This window comes from Lagopus muta, chromosome 1 (assembly GCF_023343835.1).
Source record: "Lagopus muta isolate bLagMut1 chromosome 1, bLagMut1 primary, whole genome shotgun sequence".
Lineage (NCBI taxonomy): Eukaryota > Metazoa > Chordata > Aves > Galliformes > Phasianidae > Lagopus > Lagopus muta.
The window spans coordinates 124,257,313-124,282,226 of NC_064433.1; the positions used below are offsets into that span (position 1 = coordinate 124,257,313).

At 39.7% G+C, this 24,914-nt stretch overlaps 1 protein-coding gene across 1 annotated transcript; it reads left to right on the top strand.

Moving 5' to 3' along the window:
- Positions 1 to 7,142: 7,142 nt before the first annotated feature.
- On the top strand, positions 7,143 to 21,059 carry GPR143 (G protein-coupled receptor 143). Its single transcript, XM_048959370.1, has 8 exons — positions 7,143 to 7,387; positions 9,084 to 9,193; positions 11,552 to 11,646; positions 12,419 to 12,511; positions 13,102 to 13,211; positions 15,860 to 15,968; positions 18,477 to 18,594; positions 20,021 to 21,059. The coding sequence occupies exons 1-8, from the start codon at positions 7,144 to 7,146 to the stop codon at positions 20,318 to 20,320; spliced, it is 1,179 nt and encodes a 392-aa protein (XP_048815327.1). The 5' UTR covers position 7,143; the 3' UTR covers positions 20,321 to 21,059.
- Positions 21,060 to 24,914: the final 3,855 nt, after the last annotated feature.

A 24,914-nucleotide genomic window follows, 5' to 3' on the forward strand; every position in this document is an offset into this window, starting at 1 on the left:
GCTTTGAACAGCCTGGTCTAGTGGGAGGTGTCCTTACCCATGGCAGGGGGTTGGAACAAGATGATCTCTAAGGTCCTTTCCAACCCAACCCATTCTATGATTCTAATATGAGAGCTGGAGCAGAGGTGATCAGGGAAAATGCCAGCAGAAGGATTTCAAGTGTTCTGCCTGCAGCAAATGCTGTGAAATAGGCTTTTTAAGGGGTAAATAAAAGCAAGAGTTCAGAGAGAGCAGGAAAGGCCTTGTAATCTACGATTTTTCACTTGGACTTTGTCTTCATTTGCTAGCAAACACCAAACAGACCTTCCTTTTTTTCTGCCTGTCAGCCATATGTAAATAAATCTTTGGGTGCATTCTATAAATAGCCACAACTCCTTCATTACAAACGGCCTTTTTGCTCTCAGCATGATTACACAGAACCTGAACCTTGTCCAGGTGGAGGTCATAGCATCTTGTGAGCGTACATCTAAACATGGGTGCAGCATGAGGTCGTTAATAGCAGAACTACAGCGGGGTGCCCTGAAAGATCAAGTGTGCACGAGAATCTAGGTTCAAAATTTAGGAATTTAGAAATATCACAGAAATATAAGGCCAATGTGAGTGCACTGGGGAATACACAGGAGCAGGAACTCTTACTGTGCATGTTACCTCCCCGTAGACTGCCATGACCTTTTACACTAAAGGAATAGAAATGCTCTCTTCTTTTTGGAGTCTAATGCAGGGAAGTTCTAACAGCTGATGGGACGTTTGAGGAAATCCTACAAAGTCATACAAATGAGAAAAATTGTCAGCGCTCAGGTTATCTTTCCTGGTATAAGCCTTTCTAAGTTGAAAGGTTAAGGCTGCTGCAGGAGCTATTGCTTCATTTAACCTGGATTTTGTCTCCAGCATAGAATTTACTCAAGGCAGTGAGGCATTGTTAGTAACATCCTGAGGAAACAGGATGAGTTGTTTTTTTATTGCCCATCTTCTGTGAGAACTCAGCTCCTGTTACAGCTCCAAATGTTAATTTGTTTTAAAAATGTTTTTTTTTTTAAGTCTGAATTACGGAGTAGCAGAGATACACAGATGGTTTCTTTCAGAACACTGCATTTTCTGAAGCAGTTTCAGGACCAACAAACTTCTTGTGGTTGTGGTCCCAGCAAGTACCTGAGGGAGCCAGTCTATTATGTAATGTACCGAATAGCCCTGCTGCTCACCAGAAGATCATACCCAGTAAGGTACTTGGATGCTGAGGGGTTGGTCTCATTTATTTCTCTACCCTAGGCTGGGAAGGTCATCTCTAACGTGGGAGTCATGATCTTCAGAATGGAAAAGTAAAGAGTGATTCCTGCACTATCACGTTTCTATTCTTACTGTTGAGCTTCCTCTTGATTCTCTGAGCCAGCTAAGGCATGCTTTTGAGCTTCCTGCTCCTTTGAGAAAGTACCAGACAACAATTTGCTGAGGAGGAGGTTGCAGCTTTCCTTCAAAGTTGCTGTGAGGTTGACTGTCAGTTGTACAGCCATTGAAAGGGATAGAAATCCAGTGATGCTTGTGGGATTTCAGAGAAGAGCAGCGGCTAGACACTACGCTCTGTACCTGAGCTGTACACTTGGACTTTCAGTATTTCCCCTTCAACATTTGGCTACAGTGTTCACCAAGGCCATCTTACTGGCCATAGTACAATGACATTTTTAGTGATAAAATTCACAGATCCTTTTTTCTGCATTCTAAGTACTGTGAAATTAATTCTATCATATATTTTGATCTGGATATATACACTGACCTGGAAATAGAGGTTTTATGAGATCATTTTCTTGCTCTAATGGGCTTTGAAAATTTTACTTCAGGTAGCAGGAGATGCAATCTGATGGGATCCCACAGTCTAACAGCTGTGATAAGGATATAAGAATGTCTCACCTAATTTCTCTTGAGGGATTCAACAACATTTCTGAAAAAGTGTGTGCAAGCAGTGGTGCCTTGGGAATCTTCTGAAGGTACTGAGGACAGGGTGGACATTCAACATGCTTGTGGATCAGGGTACTGCCTGCATGCTTAGAAATATTAAGGTCTGATTTTCAATATCACTTTGTGTAAAAAGGGTAATATTCTTTCTTTTCACAGTGTTTTTCAGCAGGCTGTTCCAATGCAAACTGTGTCTTATATTGTCTGCATAAGTGTGGGACAAGGTCTCATCTATTACACAGCAACAAAATTGAATGAAATATTGCTGGGAGGGTTCAATCTCTACTGCCATTCCACCAACATCCATCTCAGATGCTGTGGGCAAACATAATAAAATAGGAGGCATTACTTTTACAACATCTCCATATAAAGATGACAATGATTAATGACAGAATTTCTCCAGAATTGTGGCCACAAAATCTGTCTTGATGCAAGTTAAAAGACTAATATGCTCAACGCTGGCATATAGAATTGGAGATTTTGTTCTTCTAATCTCTATTTCTTTCCTTCAGTTTATGAATGCATTTTTTCTTTTCAGTTACTTTGTTTTTCAGTCATATAAGCCCTATGTATTTAATGCAAAAGAGGCACAGTTTCTGTAACAAATTTGCATATGCTTGTTCAGAGAAGTAAAGTAGGATAACATTCTCCTGGAGAAGGTGTATAAGAAGTGAATAAAATATATATAATATGATTTCTTTTGTCAAATACGCACATTTTTTTAGCAGTTCAATTGTACACTGATTTTGTGTATTTATGTTTTTTTTTTCTTAAAGGAAACAAAAAGAAAAACATTGTGCAGTGAAAACACATTCATTTTTTATCCTTTTATAATAATGTTTACCATCCTTAAATGTAAATTAGTGATTTACACCTATATACTTATATACAAATCACAGAGGGAAAGGAGTTAATACCACTGTTTTTCTTCTAATTCTTTCAGTGTAATCTATAGCTGCTACAATGATGACAGATGTTACACTCAATATCACTGTTTTGATATTCCTGCCTAAATTTACAGAAAGCAGAAATAATCAAGTATGGATTTCTCAATTCATTTCATTTATGCATTGAGAGAAATGCCAGTTTAAAAACTAGGTCTAAAAATTTGTAGTGATACTAATGGAAAGGACTGTAAAAAGTGCTCTAAAAAGTAGTCAGGTTTCTTATAAGGTAAATCTAGTTGCTGGAGGCCTGTGCAGATAAAATGAACTGTGCTAAGCATACAGAATATTTATATGTTCAGAGAGCATACTGCAGATTCTGTTGGGAAGGTCATGACTGGTTTTATGGCATCCATTCAGCTTGCTGACAGGCCTACCTTTCATCAGTTTAAGAAATGTCATGCCAGGTAATGTGTGTAAGACCAGTAAAGACTCATGATCATGAATCATTGATAAAATAGAGTTTTTGTATTTGCAGAGTAACAAAGATCTTTATTGGGAGCTTTAATGGAGGCAGAGATTCACTGAATCGCACACATAAATAATGTCTCTATGTCAGTACATTTTCTTCTGCTTTCTCTACCTTAATTAAGCCCCAGATTTAATTAAAACAGTGATTAAAACATCTGTATCTGCATACTCAAGCATAAGATGTGCCACACTCCTAAAAGAACAGAAACACATGCCGGTCATATTTTTGTAAACGTTTGTTTTCCTTTCAAGCCAGACAAGGCTGTGTTTCATCTTAACGATGCACACAGACTGTACCTCAGAAGTGGTATTTCCTGGGTCCAAGGGGAATTGGGTGCGAGTGGGTGTTTCTGAAAGCTATGCATATGGAGTATGTGCTTGTTTTCCTTGTAAGGAGTGCAGTATTTCTCCTTTTTGGATACATTGCTACAAATATGTAAAAACAGGACTGGAACTTTCAGTATTGGGCAGTGTATTTGCTCCACACATCTGTTTGATTGTTTTTTAAAATGACCACTTTAATTTAATGTTTCATGTCCATCTGCTAATGTTTGTCTTCAAGCTACTGCATTCACTTATTTGAGACACTGCCTTGGTGGAGGAATGAGGTCAGTTTGGTACCACTGACGTCAGTGGGAACTGTGTCCATAATTTCCAAGGAAAGGGATCTAGGAACTAAGACTGAAGTAGTATTGAATACCAAATAGTGTTCCTCAGCAAGGCAACGTAATTCTTCTCTTTCTGCTCATTCTTTTTGTTTCTTTTGCTGTTGGCCCTGGCTTTTATCCTCTCATTTTCATAATCATGTGAAGCCAAAGTAATCTCAGGTATAAGGCTGCCAAACCAGCTTTGGATTTCTGTGACTGTTGTGACTCTTACGCTTTGAGTGCAACAGTGAGGGCCAGATTAGCTCATTCTTACCAGCTGAGATGCTGGGCGGCTCATTAGTTTGGCTGATCAGCCTCCTATTTAACCTCAGATGTTCCCGTGTGAAGACACGTCTGCTTGCATCATGGCAGGTATCCATTCACTCATTAATCACTTTATTTTCTTTTCATATTTATTCTGCCACAGGCCACACTCCTTGTTTCCAATACAAATGTGAAGTGAAAAAATCACATAACCACTCTGTAAGAAAATGTGTGATCAAATGCTGAGAGAGAAGGAGAGAAGTGACCTAGAAGAAGCAGTTAAAAAGCAGTCCTCCACTTAGAGAAGTAAAGAATAAGATCAGGGTGCACAGCTGGCAAAACTGTGGAGAGAAAAGGGGAACCAGATATAAAATCTTAACCTCCATGGTGTAAGTCTGCAGTTGAGAAATGCAAGTGATTTTGAAGTGGCCGAGCAAAAGGGATAGAGAAGTCAAAATAATTAAGTGGTAAATTCATAGTCAGGAACAGTGGAAACAAATGATAAGTAGAAACAAGCAAAATACACTAAACATTCCTATCTGGAAACCAGGACAGATGGCCAGGATAACGACTTGACTCACTTTCAAACATTTTAAAGAAGGAGAAGGACAACAGGAATAGTGAGGGAAACAAGAAAATCAGAGAATCAATGGAAGGCTTCAATGGAGCAGTTTCACTTTCTGCCTAATAATCTAAAAATAATACTGCTCCATATATAGATCAGGCAATCTAAAGCAATCCTTCAATGAGAGCAAGCATCATTTCTTTTAATATGTATGTATTTGCATCGTATATTTGGGATACAATGGCTTTATTATAAGTAATAATGTGTCTGTGGGATGTTTTTAATTTTTGTTCTTTAGTAGCACAGGAACTGGTTCCTTTCTAATAAATTTTAGTAGTTTCTTCCAGACTGGCTTTTAGTGTTTATTGTGAATTTACCAGAATCTGCATGAAAATAAAACTGCAGTCATTGTCTTCTAGACAGTGATTTGTAGGAGAAAAAAAGAGAGCATTTTCTGTTACACTTACTGATATCAGAGCCAGCCAGGTGATTGCAGTGTGGGATCTTGACAGAGAGGTAGCAGCTCCATGCACTGCTGCTTCATCTGGGAGCACTGCTGCTTCACTGCTGCTTCATAGAACAATGTCCAAGGAGTCTCAGACCAACAGAGAAGAGATATTTTTCACCTCAACAAGAAGATGTGTTTTGGAGCAGGGCAATCTGGTTCACAACCTTGCTGTCTCCACTATGTTCTTTGTGTGCATGGTAGTAGCAGCACATAGGAGTATAACATCTGGATCACTCACTTATCCTCATCCACAGATGAGCAGTAAAATCTCTGAGTACTGTAAAGCAGCAAAAGCATCCAGAGGATCATTCAGCTTCTAGCTCATCTACTGTCTACTGTAAAAGGCAGTAACTATGCCTCAGTCCCTGTTATAGCCAGCAGAGCCTATTCAGCCATGCAGCTTACTATGCACATTGGTGGTGGGAAGAACTGAACAGCTGTAGGTTAAGCCTAGGCTCTGGAATTGGTGGACAGAGATAATTATAGGCAGCACTGGGAGCAGAGGCACTTGCTGATGTGACACCTGGATCTGTAAGCTAACATCCTGTTCTTTGGATGCTGCAGCGTTGACAGGACTGGTGCATCCAGACTGATTTCTCTGCTGTAGGCAAGCTTAGTGGCTGAAGCCTATGTTTCATAATGACCATATACACAGCATCCCTCTGCCACTCAGTCAGGTGTCATAATTTCTGCTAACATATAAACAAGGGCATTAGAAGATAAGAAAAATAACATTAGGCCATTTGTTCTTATAAGGACTAATTATAATGTCCACAATGGTTATTTAGCATCCAATTCACTTCACCTATGCTCCCTTCTGTGTTTCCTCAATGTGTCCCTATAAATTCAGTTTACAGAGGTGTGAGGTCTGACGCAGGGCATTTGAAATTTGTCTGAGAGGGGAGAGTTAATTTTTGTATTTGTGATTGTATTTTCTGCTACATTTAACAGGACTAAAGGATATTGTTAGCTTATAAAGAATAAACAAACATGTCAGCTCAAATTCCTGTTTTCATATTAAACCCTTACTAAAAAGAAGAAAAAAAAAAAAAAAAAGAAAAGAAAAAAAAGAAAGAAAAATATTCTTGTGGAAGCAAAAGTCCTGGAATTTTCCACCTCTGGTTTAACACAGACTGAAGAGAAGACTCTGTGCTTGTGGTTTAAATGGGATAAAGTTAATATGGCTTCCTGAAGGTGATCTCTTTCCACAGTGATAGGATGTAGTGCTTCTCTTTTTAATTAGAGAGGTGGGTGGGTAGGATCCCTAAAATTTAGATTTGGGTCTGGGTGTGGATTTATAGACCTGCTCTGCCAGCAAAAGCTGAGACTGACTGTGTTTAGGCCCATCTTTTGAATTAATTTTCAGTAATTAAAGTGCAATGTGTGGGAGGGGGCTAAAATGAAATACAATTAAAATGTAATGCTCCTTCTTTGGTATCCCCATCCTTATTCATTTTAAGCCATCTCCAATGCTCTGATGGGTTTAAAGCTTCCTGTATCACACACTGTGCAAGCAGAAAGGTTTGAGTGAACTCTTGCCAATGGCTCTGAGCAAGCATGGGGCATGTTTCAGATTACACTGTGTGTTGTTGTTCTGATTTGATCTCCTTGCTAGGAGAGGCTGAGAAAGGCCGCTCTAGGGGATTTACTTCCAGCAGCAGCAGCACATGATCCTTCAATCGCGTGATTCTCACCACTGAGGTCTAATGGGGAGGGTGAAGAAAAAGCTCACGCTGCCTTTTGGAAGCAACAGCGGCGGCTTCTGCTCGCAGGCCCCCTCCGCCATCTGGATGCTTCATGGCCTCCCCCAGGTTAGAAACCTACTGCTGCCCCAACAGGGATGCAGCCACGCAGCTTGTGATGAGCTTCCAGCCCCAGGTCTTCTGTGCGGTCTGCATTGGCAGCGCCTCAGCCAGCCTGCTGCTGACCATCCTGCAGCTCCTGCCGAAGAAGGGGCAGAGCCTGCGGAAGATGCCCAAAGCCTCCTCCTCCTCGACCATTCTTCTCCTTATCTCCGTGTGTGACATCCTCGGTGGCTCAGGTAAGCGCCATCTTGGTGTTCCTTGCGTGTGCTGCAGCAGGCCCTGCTGGCAGATGGTTGGGAACGTGCTGCGTGTGTTCAGGGGAAGGTTTGGGCTGAACAAGATGAGAAAAGGGCAGGCCTGGAGGGGAGAAAGGTCTTGCTTAATAGCTAAGTTTTAAAAGTAAAAGTTCTTGGCAAATCTTCAACAAAGTCTCTACTTCAAATTAAAACCCTGCACTGGCTGACACTTAGAGGAAGGTGTAGAAGCAGAAGTGAGGGAGCACATGAATAACTAAAGCTGACTTCCACAACTTAGCTGATCCTTTGGACTGCATTTGGAAAATACTTGCACGTGTTTGTAAATCCTCTCAAACAGAGTCAGTGCCGCTGTTCACATACCAACCCGAAACTGCACACAGCAGGCTGGCAGCATGGTGTGTAGAACTGCAGCACTGTGCCAGCATGGGGAAGCAGAGAAGCACCCTTAACAGGGAGCCCTGCCTCCAGCAATGGGCTGTCTAAATCTGCCCTGGAATTTACTGCCATCTTAGACAGAAATTATCATGACATATACAGGGGAAATAAAAGCTGAGTTTTTCCACATTAGCATCTTTTCTCTCATTTTAGATAACTGAAGTAGTACTGTTGTGTAAGTCTCTCTGGCTGCCTGTGAAAGGAGTAGGGTTTTACACATTTTCCACTTTCACACCTAGCCAGGTCTTCTCATGGTACGTAAGAAGAACCAATATTAAAACAGACGATGGATGGGAAGATAGAGAAAGACATGGAAAGAGCACAAAAGCACCTGGAAAAAGGCCTTTCAATCATAGAACCATAGAACCACAGAATCACGAAGGTTGAAAAAGACCTCCAAGGTCATCTAGTCCAGCTGTCCGCCTACCACCAATATTTCCCTACTAACCATGTCCCTCAGTACAACCCCTAAATGTTCCTTGGACACCTTCAGGGTCAGTGACTTCATCACCTCCCTGTGCAGCCCATTTCAGTGGCTGACCACTCTTTCAGAGAATAAATCTTTCCTAATCTCAGTCAGATAAAGCCAGCAGCAGAAAAAGTTATTTTTCTCCTTTTCTCTTTCACAGGCTAACAAAAACTATTTATCTGCAATTATTCTTGAATTAGATTCACCTTGGAGGGTGGGAAGCATGGTGTGCTGGTGCTGTGGGTTGGTGCAAACTCACTAAACCTCAGGAGCAAACTAAATTCATGCAAAAAGCCAGTATTGTTCTTACCTAATAGTGAAACCATGCTTTTTTCAGCTCCTTGACAGAGAGGAAAAGAGCTGCTTGTAAAAATGAGGACAGAGAAAAATGTTAAATAACATTGTTCTGAAATGAGGAGTTGCAGAGAAATGACCATTAGCAATATGAATATCTGTAAATTAAATTGTAAGTCATTAGTTGCTGGCAATGCAGATGCGTTAAATGCTCTTGATTCCCTTTAGGGAAGTGTATGACAGTATCTGTAGATAAATGAGGCTTAGATGTTTGTGGCATGACATGGCGAGTCCTCCAGGCTCACAGCTGCTTTCTGTAAGCCCTCACCCTGGCATCTGGCCTGCACTGCACACCCCAATAGCCACAGTCCTGTGAGCATGCAGAATCCAGGCCGCAATGCAGAACATGCGACCAGCAGCAAGCATGTGACTGTGATCATGCTGACAGGCACAGAGCACTCATGCGTTTCTCTTCAGGTGTGATCTTCAGGTCGAGCGTCTGGTTGGGCTTCCCGAGCTTTGTTGCCAACATCTCAGTGGCCAACGGGACTGACGTGTGGCCCTCTGTCTTCTGCGTGGGCAGCGCGGTAGGTACAGGGGTACAGTCCTGCTTGCTTTGCTCACACAGGATCCAAAAGGCAACATACTGCGTCCCAAAGGGGGTTAGAATTTCCTTAAATCCCTGATGTGGATTCTGGATTAAGGAACATAGAAAAAGAAAATGCAAATGCGTTACAGAAGTGCAAATTTTAAGTAATACAATCACACTATTGCCTGAAGTATAAAATCTGAGCTTACTGTACAAGAAAAATGTCACTTTTTTTTTTTTTTTAACTAAAACACAGATAATTATGCCAATTTCCTCAGCTCAGTAGGAATGTAGGGTAGCCAAAGAATGCACGCATCAGCAATAATGGTAGTATCTTAACAAATCAAAGCTTACAATATAGAAAAGAAATATGCTGCTTATAAATAAAACTATTCAGCTCTTGTAGTTTTTAAATAAGATGTGCCAAAATGCAACTTGCTTTATTTCATATGCCTAAATAATAACAATTTCAGACATAATGGCAGAAGCGAGTATCAGCTGTACACACCTATTAGTTCTCAATTTTCCATCATACATGTTTAATTTTTGCTTATGAGATACAAAAGCTTATTATTTTTCTTCTTAAAAGAAGGTGAAACTGCCAACATCAATATCTTGCAGCAGGAATGCCCTGTTTGAAAACCACGTTTCCATATGGCTTAAGTTTTGCTTTCTGGCCCTTACCACAGAAAGTAATATTTTAAAGCAGTGACAGGGATGCTGTATGCAGACTGTTTGTTTTTCATTTTGATCTCAGGTTAAATGGCAAGCAGCAGAGCTGTCTACTGCAGTTTTTGTTTTCCCTATCTTGGGCTCCAGGAAAGTGCTGCAGTTTGAGTCACTTGCTAAGTTTAAATTTAATTATACTGGAATGAAAAATGACCCTACTTCCCCTAACATATTCTCATGTGAGTTAATAAAATGTTTCTGGTTCTATTTTAGGTTTCTTCTGGTGCTATTGTTTTATTTCATTTACACACAAGTCAGTGAAATTCCAAATAGTGAGGCTCTGAAGCATCTCCTTCAAATGAGATCTTTAGATAGATACTCTATAGCAAGATCTGGCATTTTGCAAGAAGCTAGATAGCATATGAAAAATTTGTTTTTTAGGTGCATCTGCTTTTTATTAATTTTGGCAACCATCTAAACTATGTTGGAATTTATGTGTGGAAAGACTTCGTGGTTTATTTTTGTATGTATGCGTTTATATATAGTAAATTTTACATTTCTTAACTGCAGCAAATATGTAATAGTGCAGATTAAGTTACATACTGAGCATTGTGAATAAAGTGCACTAGCAGGAAAACTGGAATTTTATTTTCTGGCTTATGTATTATTAAAATGTCTTAGCATTTTGATTAAATGCAGAATAATTCATGTCACGAATGACTAGATATAGGAACTATACCCTTGTTGTAAGGAAGTATTTCCCAGCTTGATTTACCTTTGGAGGAAGGAATGGTAGAACTCAAGTCACTGATGTCTGGCTCAGTAACAAGTATGTTGGTTTCCAGGTGTAAAAGGATGCTACTATGGAACTGTGACAAAGGATATTCAGATACGAGCTGAAAGCAGGGCTCAAAGGGAAGGTATTCTGAATATTAAAATAGTCCCAGACCATTACAAATAGCCAGCTCCTGTCGGGAAAGGATTTGGAATTTATAAACAGGGTCTAAGAGAGGTCAGTTATCTTCTATAGGCTCATGGGAAAAATGTATAGGGTCAACTCAAAAATGCAGTGGAATTTAACTTGACTTGAACTTGTTTCCTTTGGATTTTTGTAAAAGATTAGCTATGGAGTTCAGTATGGACAGAGTTGGCTATTTTTCTGCATATCATCTTTATCAGTAGTAACACCAACTCAAGTTCTTGAATGTGGATAAAATACCCATCACACACAGAACTCATGATACAGAGGCACTTCTATTCACCACCATTGTGGTGAAGGCAGACCTCAGTTATATTTTCATGCCTCAGCTACTGAAAAATAAAATTTTACTAAAATGTTATACCGATTTTTTAAAATAAAATGTTCATTACTAATCTTTAAAGTTAAAACGTTGTTTAATAATTGACTTTAGATTAATTTGTGCCATTCAGGGTTAAGACTGGAGATGTAAACAAACACCAGGTTTTCTAAACAACTGAACAAGCTGTGAAGGCAAACTGCTCAGTTTACCTAGGAGCAGATCCTTTGGCTACAGCACTACTGCAGTAAGAATTCATACCTCACAAATCTCAGTTGGAAAATGCACACATTGAAAGAACAAATCCCCAGGCAAAAGGTTTGAGTCTCCCCTCACCTCCAGCAATGTTTAAGAAGCAGCTGTGACATTTGCCTTTTTTTTCCTTGCAGATGTGGATCCAGCTGTTATACAGTGCTGGCTTCTGGTGGTTATTTTGCTATGCTGTCGATTCTTACTTGGTGGTAAGAAGATCAGCGGGACTGAGGTACTAGAATTAAAGCTCTGAATGTCCTATTTTAATTCTCATGCTGTACATCCATGTTTGCATGCAGCTATCTGAGAGTATAAATGAAGTCTGTGCAAACACGTGATGTTCGCATGGTTACCAGATAATGATCTGTGTGAATGGTGTTCTAAGTGCTTCAATTGCAAGGGCAATGCTTGGATATTGATTTGCTTGTGCCTAACTAGCATTTAAATGTAACTGAATTTATTTAACTTTCAGAAAAATAGGGTGTAGATTGGGCATTACACTACTGCCACAAGATGCTGTTTTTATCTCTGCTCTGTACTTGATATTGATTTTTGTGGCAGAAATGTTAACATTAATATAAAACAGCAATGAAAGATTTTTTAAGCACAGAGCTATGATCCTCTCTCAGGTGGGAGCAGTGTCTGACTCTCCAAATCGAACAGTTCTCTGCAGCCTTCAGAAGGGTGCTCGGTTGGCTGTTTGGCTCCCTTCTTCTGTTTTTAATTCCTGAATGTGCTGTCCGCAGGAGCAGTGAAGGACGCAGGGTTTCCTTCTGCAGATGTGGGAACAGGGGAGAGACTTCTGGCCTCTGGTTGGAGGATATGACACTTCTGTGTGCAAGCCTGTCCAGCCGCCAGGATTTCCCTTTTCTCCTGAAAGGCCCCTATCCCTCCTGCCCTCCTCAGTGTGCTGCTGGCATTATTCACCTCACACCTATCCTATGTTAACATTGCCGTGTGAGAGTTAGTGTCCTTGATAACCTCTCTCCTGCTTCCTCCTCCAGTACAATCGTGCTGTACCACATGATGGCCTGGGGGCTGGCAGTTTTGCTCTGCGTGGAGGGTGTTGCGCTGCTTTATTACCCGTCCCTTTCCAGGTGAGCAGGCCTCTGAAAGAAGACTCCAAAACCCTGGTACTCTGTGGTCATTTGAATGTCTTTTCATCAATGGTAGAGACAGACATCCAAGTACTGTTTTTTGGTTTTTTTTTTTTGGATATTTGAGCAGTGTCTCCTACTCAGTCCATGCATCCTGGGTTTCAGTGGGCCCTGAAGATATCTCCCAGACACTTCATGCCCTGTGATGCATTTCAGTGCTGTGGTGCAGCTCCTGCTGTTAGCCGCTGCAGGGTCATGATGCCCAAGAAGGTGACACAGTGCACAGGGCTGCTGCAGGCGTGAAATACTGGTCCACTCCTGTTTTTCTGCTCCTGGTTTCAGCTTTGTATTTACTCCTTTAAAATTGAGGAGAAGTCACAGATCGTGCGAGTTAATAATCAACTTTGTGTCCTGTGTGAATTCGTTGTGAAAATTCAAGAATTAAAATTTAGCACCTGTTTGTTTAATTCCTTTCATGTTTGTTTTCTTGTTTGTTTTTGGTTTTAGTTAAATGTGACAATGATGAAATAGCTGAGACTGTCAGATGTGGAAAGAAAATAATGAATAACATGTTAATAATTTGTTCTCAGCTGTGAAAGAGGCCTGGAGCACGCAATCCCACATTACATCACAACCTATGCCCCGCTTCTGCTGGTGCTGGTGGTCAACCCAGTCCTGTTCAGAAGGACAGTGACTGCAGGTATGTTCCTAATGGCCAGCATGAATGCGTACATCTTATTTAGCAAAATAGAAATAAAAGTAAAGTAGAAGTAAAAAGTAATGCCTGTGTATCTAAGGATATGGAATAGCTCCTCATTATATCAAAACAGATGCAGTTGAGAGTAGAAGAGTATTACCTACCAAAATGGAGATACAATCTCAATAGAAAATTAGAATAGAGGTACACTGATCACATACTGAAGTTAGGCTGTTTTAGATCTTACTATTGCAGACTGGCAAAGTTATTTCCATGTTACTAAATTACTTTTGATTTGAAGTATTTTTGGCAGCATATGGTGGATATATGATGGTACTATAATACTGGTACCAATGTGTATTTTGGAATGCAGTTAATTCCTTTTTAAGGATAATGTTGGTGATATCCAATAGTTTGTTTAACTTCTTTGAAACTGAGAATTAAAAAAGGATCAGAATTTTGTTACTCCTGATTCTGAGATTATGAAACAAGTGAGAATTGTACACAACTCGGCTGAGATCACGAAGCTCCTGTTTGATTTAGCATCCAGCACTTCGAAGAAATGTGACTGCAAAAAAAGGAACAAATTCCATTAATTCTTTTAATGTAACATGATCAGTGCTAGATGTTTTCAGTGCCTGAATTCATACTTATAATCTACACATTCAATATTTAAGAACAGCAACAGAAGAGACTGTGTTTTGAGTTCAGTCTTCATCCCATCTGCACTGCTTTCCTCAGTAATGCCCATCATCAAAGGAATAGCTGACAAAATCCATAGAATATTTTAAAAATGTATTTTATATGTAGAATATCTGCCTGTTTTTGCTGATGTTACACTGCCAAGTTTTATAGATGTAGACAACACTGTACCAATTACATACTGAAGTACAACTAATTACCTTTATGGAGGTACCTTCTATTTTTTTCACTTATCTCAGAGTCCCAGAGCGCTGCTACATACTTGGTACAAAAGACAAACCATATTTGCATCGTTGTATTATCTTAGTCTTGTAACCTGCATTTCTGAGATAGCACTCAGCAAGCCTCTGCCTAATTTATTCAGGATAATGGTTTTTGGTTTTTGTATTTTAGTTTAGAATAATGTCTCTATGCATGAGCAAACAGAAAACAAGTGCTACCTCCAAAGGCTGGGACCAAAATGCTCTATAGGGAAAAGATAAGCTTTAGCCTAAATTTTAAATAATCAAAAATACCTGTAACTGATGTTTTGGTCTCTAAAAACAGTCAGTAAGCTGACTCCTCCACTCTGCATTAGCTGCTGTATTTGTGTGGGTTGAAGGCATAGACTCTTTTTTGAGTGTATTGAAATCAGTAGTTAGGTAAATGGTAAACTTACCTTCTTCAGCATGTCCTATAGAAGAGAGGACAATACATTTTCTAGAGACAGCAGCAAAGGTCTTCAATGAGAACATAAATAATAAATGTTTGTGCTTGTATGCGACGTCCATCCATGTGTGTTTATGTATGTGTGCATTTTGTAGGTATGTGCACATATGTTCATATTCCTCTGGCAGACTGTGTGGCTAACGTACCTACATGTACAGCTACTTTAATATCTGTGTCTGTATTACCTCTGCTACCTGCTCATGTAGGTGCTAAGGATCAAATTTTGTTTAATACTTTCAGAAATGCACGTTGCTAAAGATGATGTCTTGTGTCTCCTTGTTCTAAAGTCTTGCAAGCATACTTTTCTCAAACATCCTGCAGTTTCTCTCCACTGTCTAATGAAAGTGATGAAGAAAAGCAACAAGAGAACAACAACAAGAAAAAAAGATTTACATCATGAGACCTGTAGAATGTAATGAAGTGGGAATTTAGCTGTTTCTTAACAACAGAATTTCTTTTCGGCTGTAGAGAATAGTAAATAAACATTGAGCTTCAGGTTAAAGAAAGGATGTTGAAGTAGTTAGGGAGCAAAAAATGTTAAGGATAGATGGAGCACTAGAATCTCTTGGCTGAGGAATTCTTTGTGTGTTCCTGATTTTTCAGCTAGTTTGCTGAAGCTGCAAACAGCCATACCTGGATCTAGCTGCAGTGTTCAGAGGCTGAGAATGAATTGGATAATCTCTCAAAGTTTGTTCCTTTTATGGGAAAATACACAATGAGTATGTTTGTGTGAGTACATATGTCGATTCCTTGGTATCTGAACAGTATGTTGCTTATCTATCTATTTTTGTTGACATTACAGTTTCAGGTTCTAGAGATGTAGTAGTCAATTATGTCTTCATGTCACAGTTCCATATGAAGTGTATAATAGTGTTGACTGCATTCTGTCTCAGTCTGAACATCACATAATAAATACTTCCTTACATCACGAACATCATAGAGAAGCGTAAGCACTACCTTCTTGTTAAAGAATTGTGCTGACCATACTATTTTCTGTTTTCGATGGGACTGAGAGAAGAAAAATCTGCTAGTGGGATGCCACCTACTTCAGGAAACCTTAGTGGATGTCCTTCTTTAGGATTGTCCTAATCTTTAGGATTAGGCTATGTATGACATTTGCTGCTGGAGACAAACCCATTGGTTCCTTTGTTCCCTCTTTACAGACATCTGTTTTCTGTATCCTTGTACCTACAAATGATGAGATGTACGTATATTAATGAACACAACTTTATACTTTCCAGTTGCCTCTTTACTGAAAGGGAGACAAGGGATTTACACAGAGAATGAGAGACGGCTGGGGACAGAGATCCAGATGCGCTTTTTCAAAATTATGCTGGTATTCATTGTTTGGTAAGAGATGCATTTTGTTTTAACCTGCCTTCTCCCAGATTAAAACAACTGGGGACAAGAACAGAATCTGATGGGTTATTTCATTTGCTTGTCCTTATGGTTGGAAGGGAAAGTTTCTAAGGAAGACAGTTCTAAACTAGTTCTCAGATTAGCTGAATCACTCATGTAGCATCACAAGGCTGCAAGGAAATGATAAAAATGTTTAACCAACAGGAAAACAATGACACTGAGGAACAATAGCAAAGAAAAAAAAAAAAAAAAAAAAAAAAGCTGAATGCAACCTAAAGCTGTCTGAAACTGCAGCAAGATTCCCCAGAGCTCACTCTACATGCTTGTCATCAAACATGCCATTGAAAACTTACAGTAAATACACTTCTAGGGCATGCTTACGGCTCTGATTATGATTATATGATGCATCATCTCTATAGTTTGCAGCTCTCAAGTGTGTGAAACAAGTATAGTGTTGGCTGGAAATACAGACTTACACACCAGAAAGGAAATCTCTGTGTGTTGTGTGTGAAATTTCTCATTATCTGATCTTTTTTCTGATATTCCACCTTCCTCCACTAAAATAGCAGTTTGTGGTAGGGCAGGGAGAGGAAGAAGAAGGGCACAAGGAAGATGTGGGAGGAGGGAGGGTGCCCCATACCTCATTCCCAAATCCCCTGCATGTCTGTTCTAGCAGCACCATCCAGTGTGAAAGATGCTGTGGTGGTGGATGGGACTGAAGGTGCTGGATGCACTCAGCAAAACTGAGAGAACTGAAAGAAGCCCTGCTTTAGGAGCAGTTTTACAATCATCACACAATATTAAAGGCACCAGATGAGGGAGTGATCCATGCTATGTGGGTGTCTGCAGTGAGCTAGCAAGACATGGTCACTGCTGGAAAGTGTTCACCTACATGGGTAACACAAGCAAGGGAAGGAGGAAGGAAGCAGCCTAGAAGTAGTGAAAAGATGGCCAAATTTCCCAGTTTGTGCAAGTATTTGATTGTTTCATATGTGGGTAATGCATGTTTCATTGCTTTAAAAGGCTGAACAGGGAGAAAGGCTGCTTTTTATTTTGTCCTTGCTGCTGTATATTTGAGTGCTCCGGTCATTTCTCAGGAAACAAGTTTCTTCTGGGAAGGGTGGAATAGCCAGTGGGAGCAGGGCACTGACAGTAGCAAAGCAGCCTGAAGCGTGGCATGCTGGAAATTGCTGTAAATAACAGGGAACAGAGTTTTATCCAGGCTTCTAGGGTTACAGAAAGAAAGAACATTGTACTGGAGGCACCACAGAAGTGCATTACAACCGAAGGGACTGTGGTCAGCTTGCTAGACTGGGAGCAAGCATGAAAGAAAGGAGCAACTCCTCAGTGGACACAGTGGGCTTGACTGTTTATTTCCTTTTTGTCTCATTATGAGTTTTCCTATTACAAGAAAACCAAACCAAACCAAAACACCCGAACAAACAAAACAAGTGGTTCTTTTTTTGTTTTTTTTTGGTTTGTTTGTTTGTTTGTTTTTGCTTTCTTTTAATTTGCTGATAAAATGTAAGCTTTAGAGTGTAAAAGCTCAGAGGTTACTGTACAGAAAGTCTGAGACAGTATCATCTTAGAAGCTTAGGGGAGATGCTGTTCCATCCCAGTGGTCAAAAAAGGAGATGAGTTGGTCAAGGAAATTTTGGGCAATATGGGGTAGAAGAGAAAACTGTATGTTTGGGAGGGATGAGCAGAAGATTTTAGACTGTGAAAAAAACATAGGATCTGTTTTATAAATAACATAAACACAAATCCCTTCAGAAAATATGATACGGGTGTTGGTCATTTCCTTCCTGAAGTACCTGTAGAAATATGCGGAAAAGCTGTTCTGACTGCTTAGGAGCCATTAGAAATTGGAACCATTGCCTATAACCTTTTTTTAGTGTATCATGTTCTCATTTTCTCTTGGAGGATGAGGTTTAATTATGCTCATCCTACTTTAGAAAAAGAAATTACCTTTATTCTTAAAATTTAATGTCATTTTCAAGGACTTTAAAGTTGAACTTAGTTTTGTTTTGTAGATTTTTTTAACAAACATCTTGAAAATCTACTCAAATATCACCTTGAAATTTGAGAGATGCTGGAGTTTATATAGTCTTTTGTAGTGTATATGCATATGTTTGTATTCCTTTAACTGTATTATACATTCAAGACACAAGCAAAAGAAGTCACTGTCCGTAATGTTCCCATTGTAGATCACAGTTGTTTATAATCTCAGTGCAGTAAGAGTGCATGATCAGGTTTAATTCTGATGGATATATGGATTTCTTTGCCTGGGGTGGGAAGTAAGAGGCTGTTTTCTGATCATAAGCTCAGGGAGAACTATTGGGTCCCTTCACATTGAGAATTAATGTTAAAAAAAAAAAAAAAAAACTCCTTATTAAGGTTCCTAATTTCTATAATTTGTAAGTAATTTGTATTTTACATATATGTACATATCTACATATCACTGTTTTGCTCTCTTTGTCCTTTTTATTCCTGCAATAGCTGGTCATCTAATATCATCAATGAGAGCCTTTTGTTCTATCTCGAAATGCAGCCAGATATCAATGAAACACCTTTGAAAAACATTAGAAGTGCTGCACTGATTACATGGATTATAATGGTAGGTCAACCGTGGTGTCTCTCAGTCTTTGAAATCACTTCTGTAAGACTCATGGAACAGCACCAGTGTAGTGGGTTTGGGGGAAAAGCTCAGAAAATCAGGGAAGAAAAGTCAAAGGTAAGAGAAAGGAAGGAGCGGTCATTCGGAGCATACAAACTTTGCTTAAAAGATACAAAGGCTAAGATTTTCTGCCATTTACAGGAGTATGTGATGAGTGATTGCTACCCATTTTAAGATCCAGAACAGACCATTGCAATGATTTATGGTCTACCTTCTCTAACCTCTGTCATAAGACAAGCTGCGAATTTTAGCTCATGTTTCTTGAAGATTTGCCCAAAAAATGGGCATTGTCCACTAATAGTCTGTTTGTAGCTACAGTTTTCTTTATTAGAAACTGTATTTCTATCTAAGAAATAACGTCTTGTAACATTTGGACAGCTATTAGGGGAAAATACATGATGGAATTTAAAAGCAACACACCAAAATATAGCTATAAGATACTGGGGTCTTCCTGTACTTTTCTCTCTGTTGGAATATTTGACAAGGGATTTTACAGAGGTGATATTGCAGGTTCCTTTTTCAAGAAGGTTTATTCTGAAGCTGTTAAATACCTGTGAGGCCTGAATATGCTCTGTGCACTTAAGCTCTTGAGCTGCCTGATATTGGAAAGTTAAACAATGCAACTGTTTTGTTGCAGCCTTCTCCCTGACAAGGACTGAACACATTCATGTGACAGGGACCTTACTCTTGCTCACTGCGAGAGCACACAGTCAGCTCTACCAGCTGAGCTATTATTTAAACTGGCTGTAAAAAAGGTATGATATTCCTGTGAGAAGAAAGACAACCACTAAAACCATTTACTTGTCGCACATCCTGAAGCAGTGGGAACAGAAGATTTTTTGGAAATCACTTGGGATTTTCTTTTTCAGTGTCTTTCCCTCGTTTTGCATTCTGTTTTGATGGACGTTTTCACTGGCTTAGAAATCTGCAACAATTCCAGACAGTTCAATTGCTGCTATTTTAAAAAATTTGCCTGGATGTGCTAATGTCTATTCTCATAGATTTGACTTGGCTTCTAGTGAAGAGTAAAATGTTTGCTTTTCTGAATTAAAAAATGTGGAGCTTGTAAGGAATGTTAAAAACACACTGTGGATTGACCAGCTAAAATCCATGCTAGAAAACCATTTGATGCCTGCTGTTCACAAGGAACACCTTAGTGTTCAGAAACAACAGGTTGTAGTTTCTCACTCTGCCTTGTTTGTGTCTTCAGTAGGAAAAATGTACACTTTTATTTGCGTGCAGTTACCATCTTCTAAAGACAGCAGTTATTCAGAGTAAGGGAAGTTGTTAATGCATACAGAATGTTTTGCTGGAATTGAGAATGAAGCCTTGCTGATGTAACTTGTGTTGCACTGCTCTTTTCTAGGGGATTCTTAATCCAATGCAAGGCTTCCTCTTCACATTAGCTTTCTATGGCTGGACAGGATGGAGAGTGGACCTGAAATGGCAGAAGAGAGAAATACCCTGGGAATCAATGTCCTCATCAACGGTGGGTGACAATGACTATCCCTCACCAGTGAACTACCAAAGCAATGTTCACGACTCAAAGAAGATATCTTCCACTGATAGCCAGCAGACTGATGAGGCTATAAGCATGTTGTCTGAAGGTAACACGAGCGGTGATGACAGGTTGACCAGGAGCTCTCCCATCTACCAGGGCTGGTAGCTTATAGGTGGAGAGCTGAATCTCATTTCTCCCATTGTCAAGACTCACAAAACCATGGCACTGTGTGAATCATTGCTCATTCTGAAATTTGGTTTGTGTCTGATGGCTCAGTTTAATTTCCTGTAGCTTTTGTTTGTGTGTGAGACTGTGTAAGATGCAGAGAAAAGATAGTTAATGTCTTCACTTGCTTTGTAAGAGATGTGTAGCAAGTTACAAAGGCCTGATAGCTTTTAGCAGGACTGTGTCTCTGCAGGGATCTGTTACTTATGATTCATCTGTTTTCTTTCAATCTCTCCTGTAACCTCCGTATGGTAGAAGAGTCTTTTGTTTAAATAAACAGACTATTAATATGGTGGTTTTTTAAATGTCTTCCCTTGCTTGCCTTGCTCAGCATAAAATTCCCTGAATTACTGCTCTGAGACACAACTTCCACCCTTGTAAACTACTCTAGTAAAACATGAGTGACAGCAAACTTGGCCATAAGGACAGACTTCCCTGCTTGTGCAGAATTTCACTGTCAAAGTCTTCTTTTAGCTTGTTTATATTAATTTTCAGCTTGTTTTTATCTAGGGAGTTGAATATGTTTTAAAACAAATTCAGACATGAATTGGAGCTGAGGCTTTAAGAACGTTTCAGAATAAGGGCTCCAGTTCTGCTGGTTTAAGAAAAAAACAGCTCTACAGATTATTTTTTCAATTTGAATTCAGTTTGATCCTTACATATACCTGTCTAACAGAATTATGACTGATAGTTGCATTAAGAGATAATATTTGCAAAGAACATTGACATGATCCGAGTGGTCATCAGAAAAGAATGAATAGAATTAATACTTCTTTCTCATCAAAATAGAATTAATGGAATCAGTAGTTCTTGCTCCAACATGTACTCTATTTTATGCCTTCAAGTTGCAGAATGGAGAGATATCACATCTACTCTCTGTATCTCCTCAGTTACAGATCTCAGTTTGTACAGTGCACTGAGTACCCAAACAATTCCTAAACTTGGTTGAAAAGTTAGAAGAAAAAAAATGATGATGATGTCTCTTCCAGGCTTTTAATCTCGTATCAAAGTTAGAAATGACACGGCTAAGCACAGTCCTCCTGGAAGCTGTTTACTAAACAATGTGACCAGCAATTCATTAAAAGCCTTTCATCCTCAGCTAACCTCTCTCCCTTCCTTCTGTACGTGGCCAAGTCTGGGCATAAAGCAAAATTTACTCTCTAAATCCTTTTATATCTGCTCTGACTGAACTTCACAGGCTGTCCACACCTTTCCTTTAAAACCCAATTCAGTCTCAGCTATTGTAACAAAAAAAACCAGAACAAATACAGCCTGAAAGACAGCTGAAAGGTTAGAGCAATTGTAGCACAAAGTCTAAGCTGCTGTGTTACTCAGGAAAATCCCAGGATGGTTAGAGAAGCAGACTTGGTAGAAACTATACCGTAAAATATTGATTCACTGTTTAAAATAAATTGCCTTCTTGAATTAATCATTTAAAATGAAGGTGTGAAACAATGAACTGGTAATTATTTGGGCAGGTCATTATAGAACTGTTGTTGGTTTGTAGTAAATCATTTAAATTGTGCCCTGTGGAAACCTTTGTGGTTCTATAGCTTTACATTCCTGCTTTAGAAATACTGGCAGATCACCAAATCTTCATTTTTAAGCAGTTTCAGTATTTTCCCTAGAAATTCTGTTCCTCTGCCTATACGGTAATTTCTTTTCTAGCTAAATGTGGAGAGAAAGCACAGGGACTCGGGAAGCAGAGCATGCTGATCTTTATGAAACAGAGACACATTTTCTGTGCAAGACTCATCGAAGTATGGTTTAAAAGAGCAGGAAAAAGGCGGAGCTGGAATTGTTGGTAAGCCTTTTCAGATGCTAGGGTGTGGGCCAAGCTACCAAACCCGAAAACCAAATAAACAGCCTCTGGCTTCGTGGGAAGAATCCTGTGACACACAAGCACTTGGGAGAGGCCCTGCCATGGGGCTGAACAGCTGGTGTGTTCAGTCCTTCATTTTGCTGCTGCAGGGTATATGAGGCACAAGGAGAGACATGGCACCCACCCCTGGGCAGTGCTTTGCTTGCCTTTTTTTGGCCTTTCAAGGCTGTCCTTGAGACAACAATCTACTAGGGTGTCGTGAAAGATTAGGGCTCATTCAAGTGCTGAAGACAGACAACTAATCATAGTTGCTACATTGATAGCATTTTTCTGACATAAAAGAAATGGGTGCTGGGAGAGTTTTCCTATCTGCTGCTCCCAACTTCTTGTGGATATACATGAGGTATGCATTCCTCAAGAGCTTAATGAAATTATCATGAAATGATAATCAGTTCTGCTCAGTTGCAACCGTGTGTGATTTAATTCCACACAAACCTTGTTCTTGCCTCGCCATATAACAATGTAAGAAAAGCATTGCCTTCTCCAAGCCTTATACAGTTGCCTCTTTCTTCCCATCTGAAATCTAGTTTCATGGTAAACCTCCTGATTTCCCCCCTAACTGTGCTATGCTGTGGATCAGCCTCCCAAGTTTACTTTTGGGCAAAATGAAGTGCCTGCTCCAACAGTCGGCGAGGGCACACTGCTACAGACACTGTGACCTGTGCAGCCTAGCTGGAACAGCAACCCAAGTGCTACCTTGTTAAGTGTAATCTCTGCTGATAGGAGCTTTGTGGTTAACAGCTTTCCTGTAGATGATGTTCTGCATCTGCATAGGCAACATACTGTGTTAACTTCTGCATCTGGCTACATGATGGTACAAAGGGTCGCTTCAAAACTGCTTACATTAGGAGTGTACTGGCAGGCTGCTTCCACTGCCTGTGGGAAGTGCTTGCCTCTGGCCTGAATGTTTGCTTTCTAATCTGTGTTTCAATTATGGCTTGGATTACAGGGGAATGATCTTGTCAATACAAATACTAAAGTCAATAGATGCATGCAGAGTCTAAGTCTTTGGCCTCAACTGCGCCTCATCTGTGGGATCAGCTTCCTCTGTTATCGCATCTCATCCATTTATGAGCAGGAACAGAGATGAAGCGGAGAGCGACTCAAGAGAGACGTAGAGAATGAGACAAGAAACTGTCTAATAAAATGTTTGTAGCTGAAATATTATGTTTTGGGAGCAGAGAGATGGTCAATTTCAGTTTATTATGTCTATTTTGGACATATATGAGCACAACAAAACCCTCCAGTATTTGTTGAATGAAGAAAAGCTGTATTTTTTCTTTAAAGCTGAATCTGTGCACTGAAATAAAATTGTGCTAGTAGAATCTCATAAAAAGGATATTTATGCCCACAAGGCAGTGCAGCTGAATTGCCTCTATTTAACACTCTCCTCAACTCCCAACTAGCTTCTCAAATCCAACCATGTATATGAGGCATTCTCTGTATTGCCCAAAAAGTTATTTTTAAGCTCTTAAAGATCAGAAGAGAACTTCAAGGAAAGGCATCCTTCTGTACCCTGTAACACTCTTGTAAACACCCCTTCTCTCTATAGGTGGAAATGAATGTATGGGTCTGTGTGTGACCTGTGAGTATTCTACTATTACTGTTTATATGATCAGATGTTCAGACTAATTGCAAAGTTGAAATAGAAGCTACTAAATAATAAACTTCTTGAATAGGCAGACTTGTTGCATACCAAAGCTCTGCATTTTGAGGCCCACCGTACTGTCTGAATACCAAGCACCTAGCTACATCTCTCATTAAGCCCTTCCTCTGGCCTTGTAGACCAAATAGATGGGGAAAACTGGAAAGTGAAATGCTAAACATATTTTTTCTCTTCCCTGTATAACAGGGTTTGACTTGTAATTCAGAAGTTGTCATCAATGTATATTCAAGGAAAAATGTATGTCAACTTCTACAGTTCTCTTCATTTTCACAGATTCCTCAAGCCTGCAGTATTTCCAGGTGGAAATCACTAAACCACACAGTAGTTAATGTAATTTAAGGAAAGATCAAGTGATATCTGGGTCACTTATCCGTTAAGGATAAGTATCTGCGTGAACATTGAGGTCAGTGGCTGAAGAAGATGCAGACTTACAGAGAAAGAAAGTAGTGAGCACAGTCAGATCCAGGGATGATTTGAATTTGTTTTGCTGTGTGGTTTATATTTCCAGAAGACTGCTGTCAGTTGTGTGGAAAGTTGGTTTACTCACTCTACCCTACTAAACAAACTCCCAAACACTGTGAGAGTTTAACTCTGTACGTATTTGTAGGTAAGATTTTCAAAAGCTGAGAAAATTCATTGAGTGACAGAAACATCACTCAGAACAAAAGACCAGAGCGATATAGAGCACTTTCTTTCTTCCTCACAGCTGACAATAGTGGGTATTTCCAGCTCTTCCAACCACTGCGTGCTCATACTACACAAGATTGAGAGTTCTAGATAAGAAACCCAGCCATTCCACCTCGAAAGAAAAATATTGTGACCATCCCCAGACCTTTGGCAACCTCATGATTTAGACTGTGTTCTCAAGTACTCTTCCCTTGCCTCCTGCTAGGTTTGTTTTAGTACATCATACAGCAAGGACCTGCTTTGTGCAACACAGAGGAAATGTCCGTAAGATGTGAAGATGGTATCCACACATAGAGAAG

Excerpts from the sequence above, each read along its gene's own strand:
- GPR143 (XM_048959370.1), top strand. The coding sequence starts at position 7,144 with ATGGCCTCCCCCAGGTTAGAAACCTACTGCTGCCCCAACAGGGATGCA. Across the intron at positions 9,194-11,551 it reads TCTTCTGCGTGGGCAGCGCG|ATGTGGATCCAGCTGTTATA; the intron begins GTAGGTACAGGG and ends TTTTCCTTGCAG. Across the intron at positions 18,595-20,020 it reads TGATTACATGGATTATAATG|GGGATTCTTAATCCAATGCA; the intron begins GTAGGTCAACCG and ends GCTCTTTTCTAG.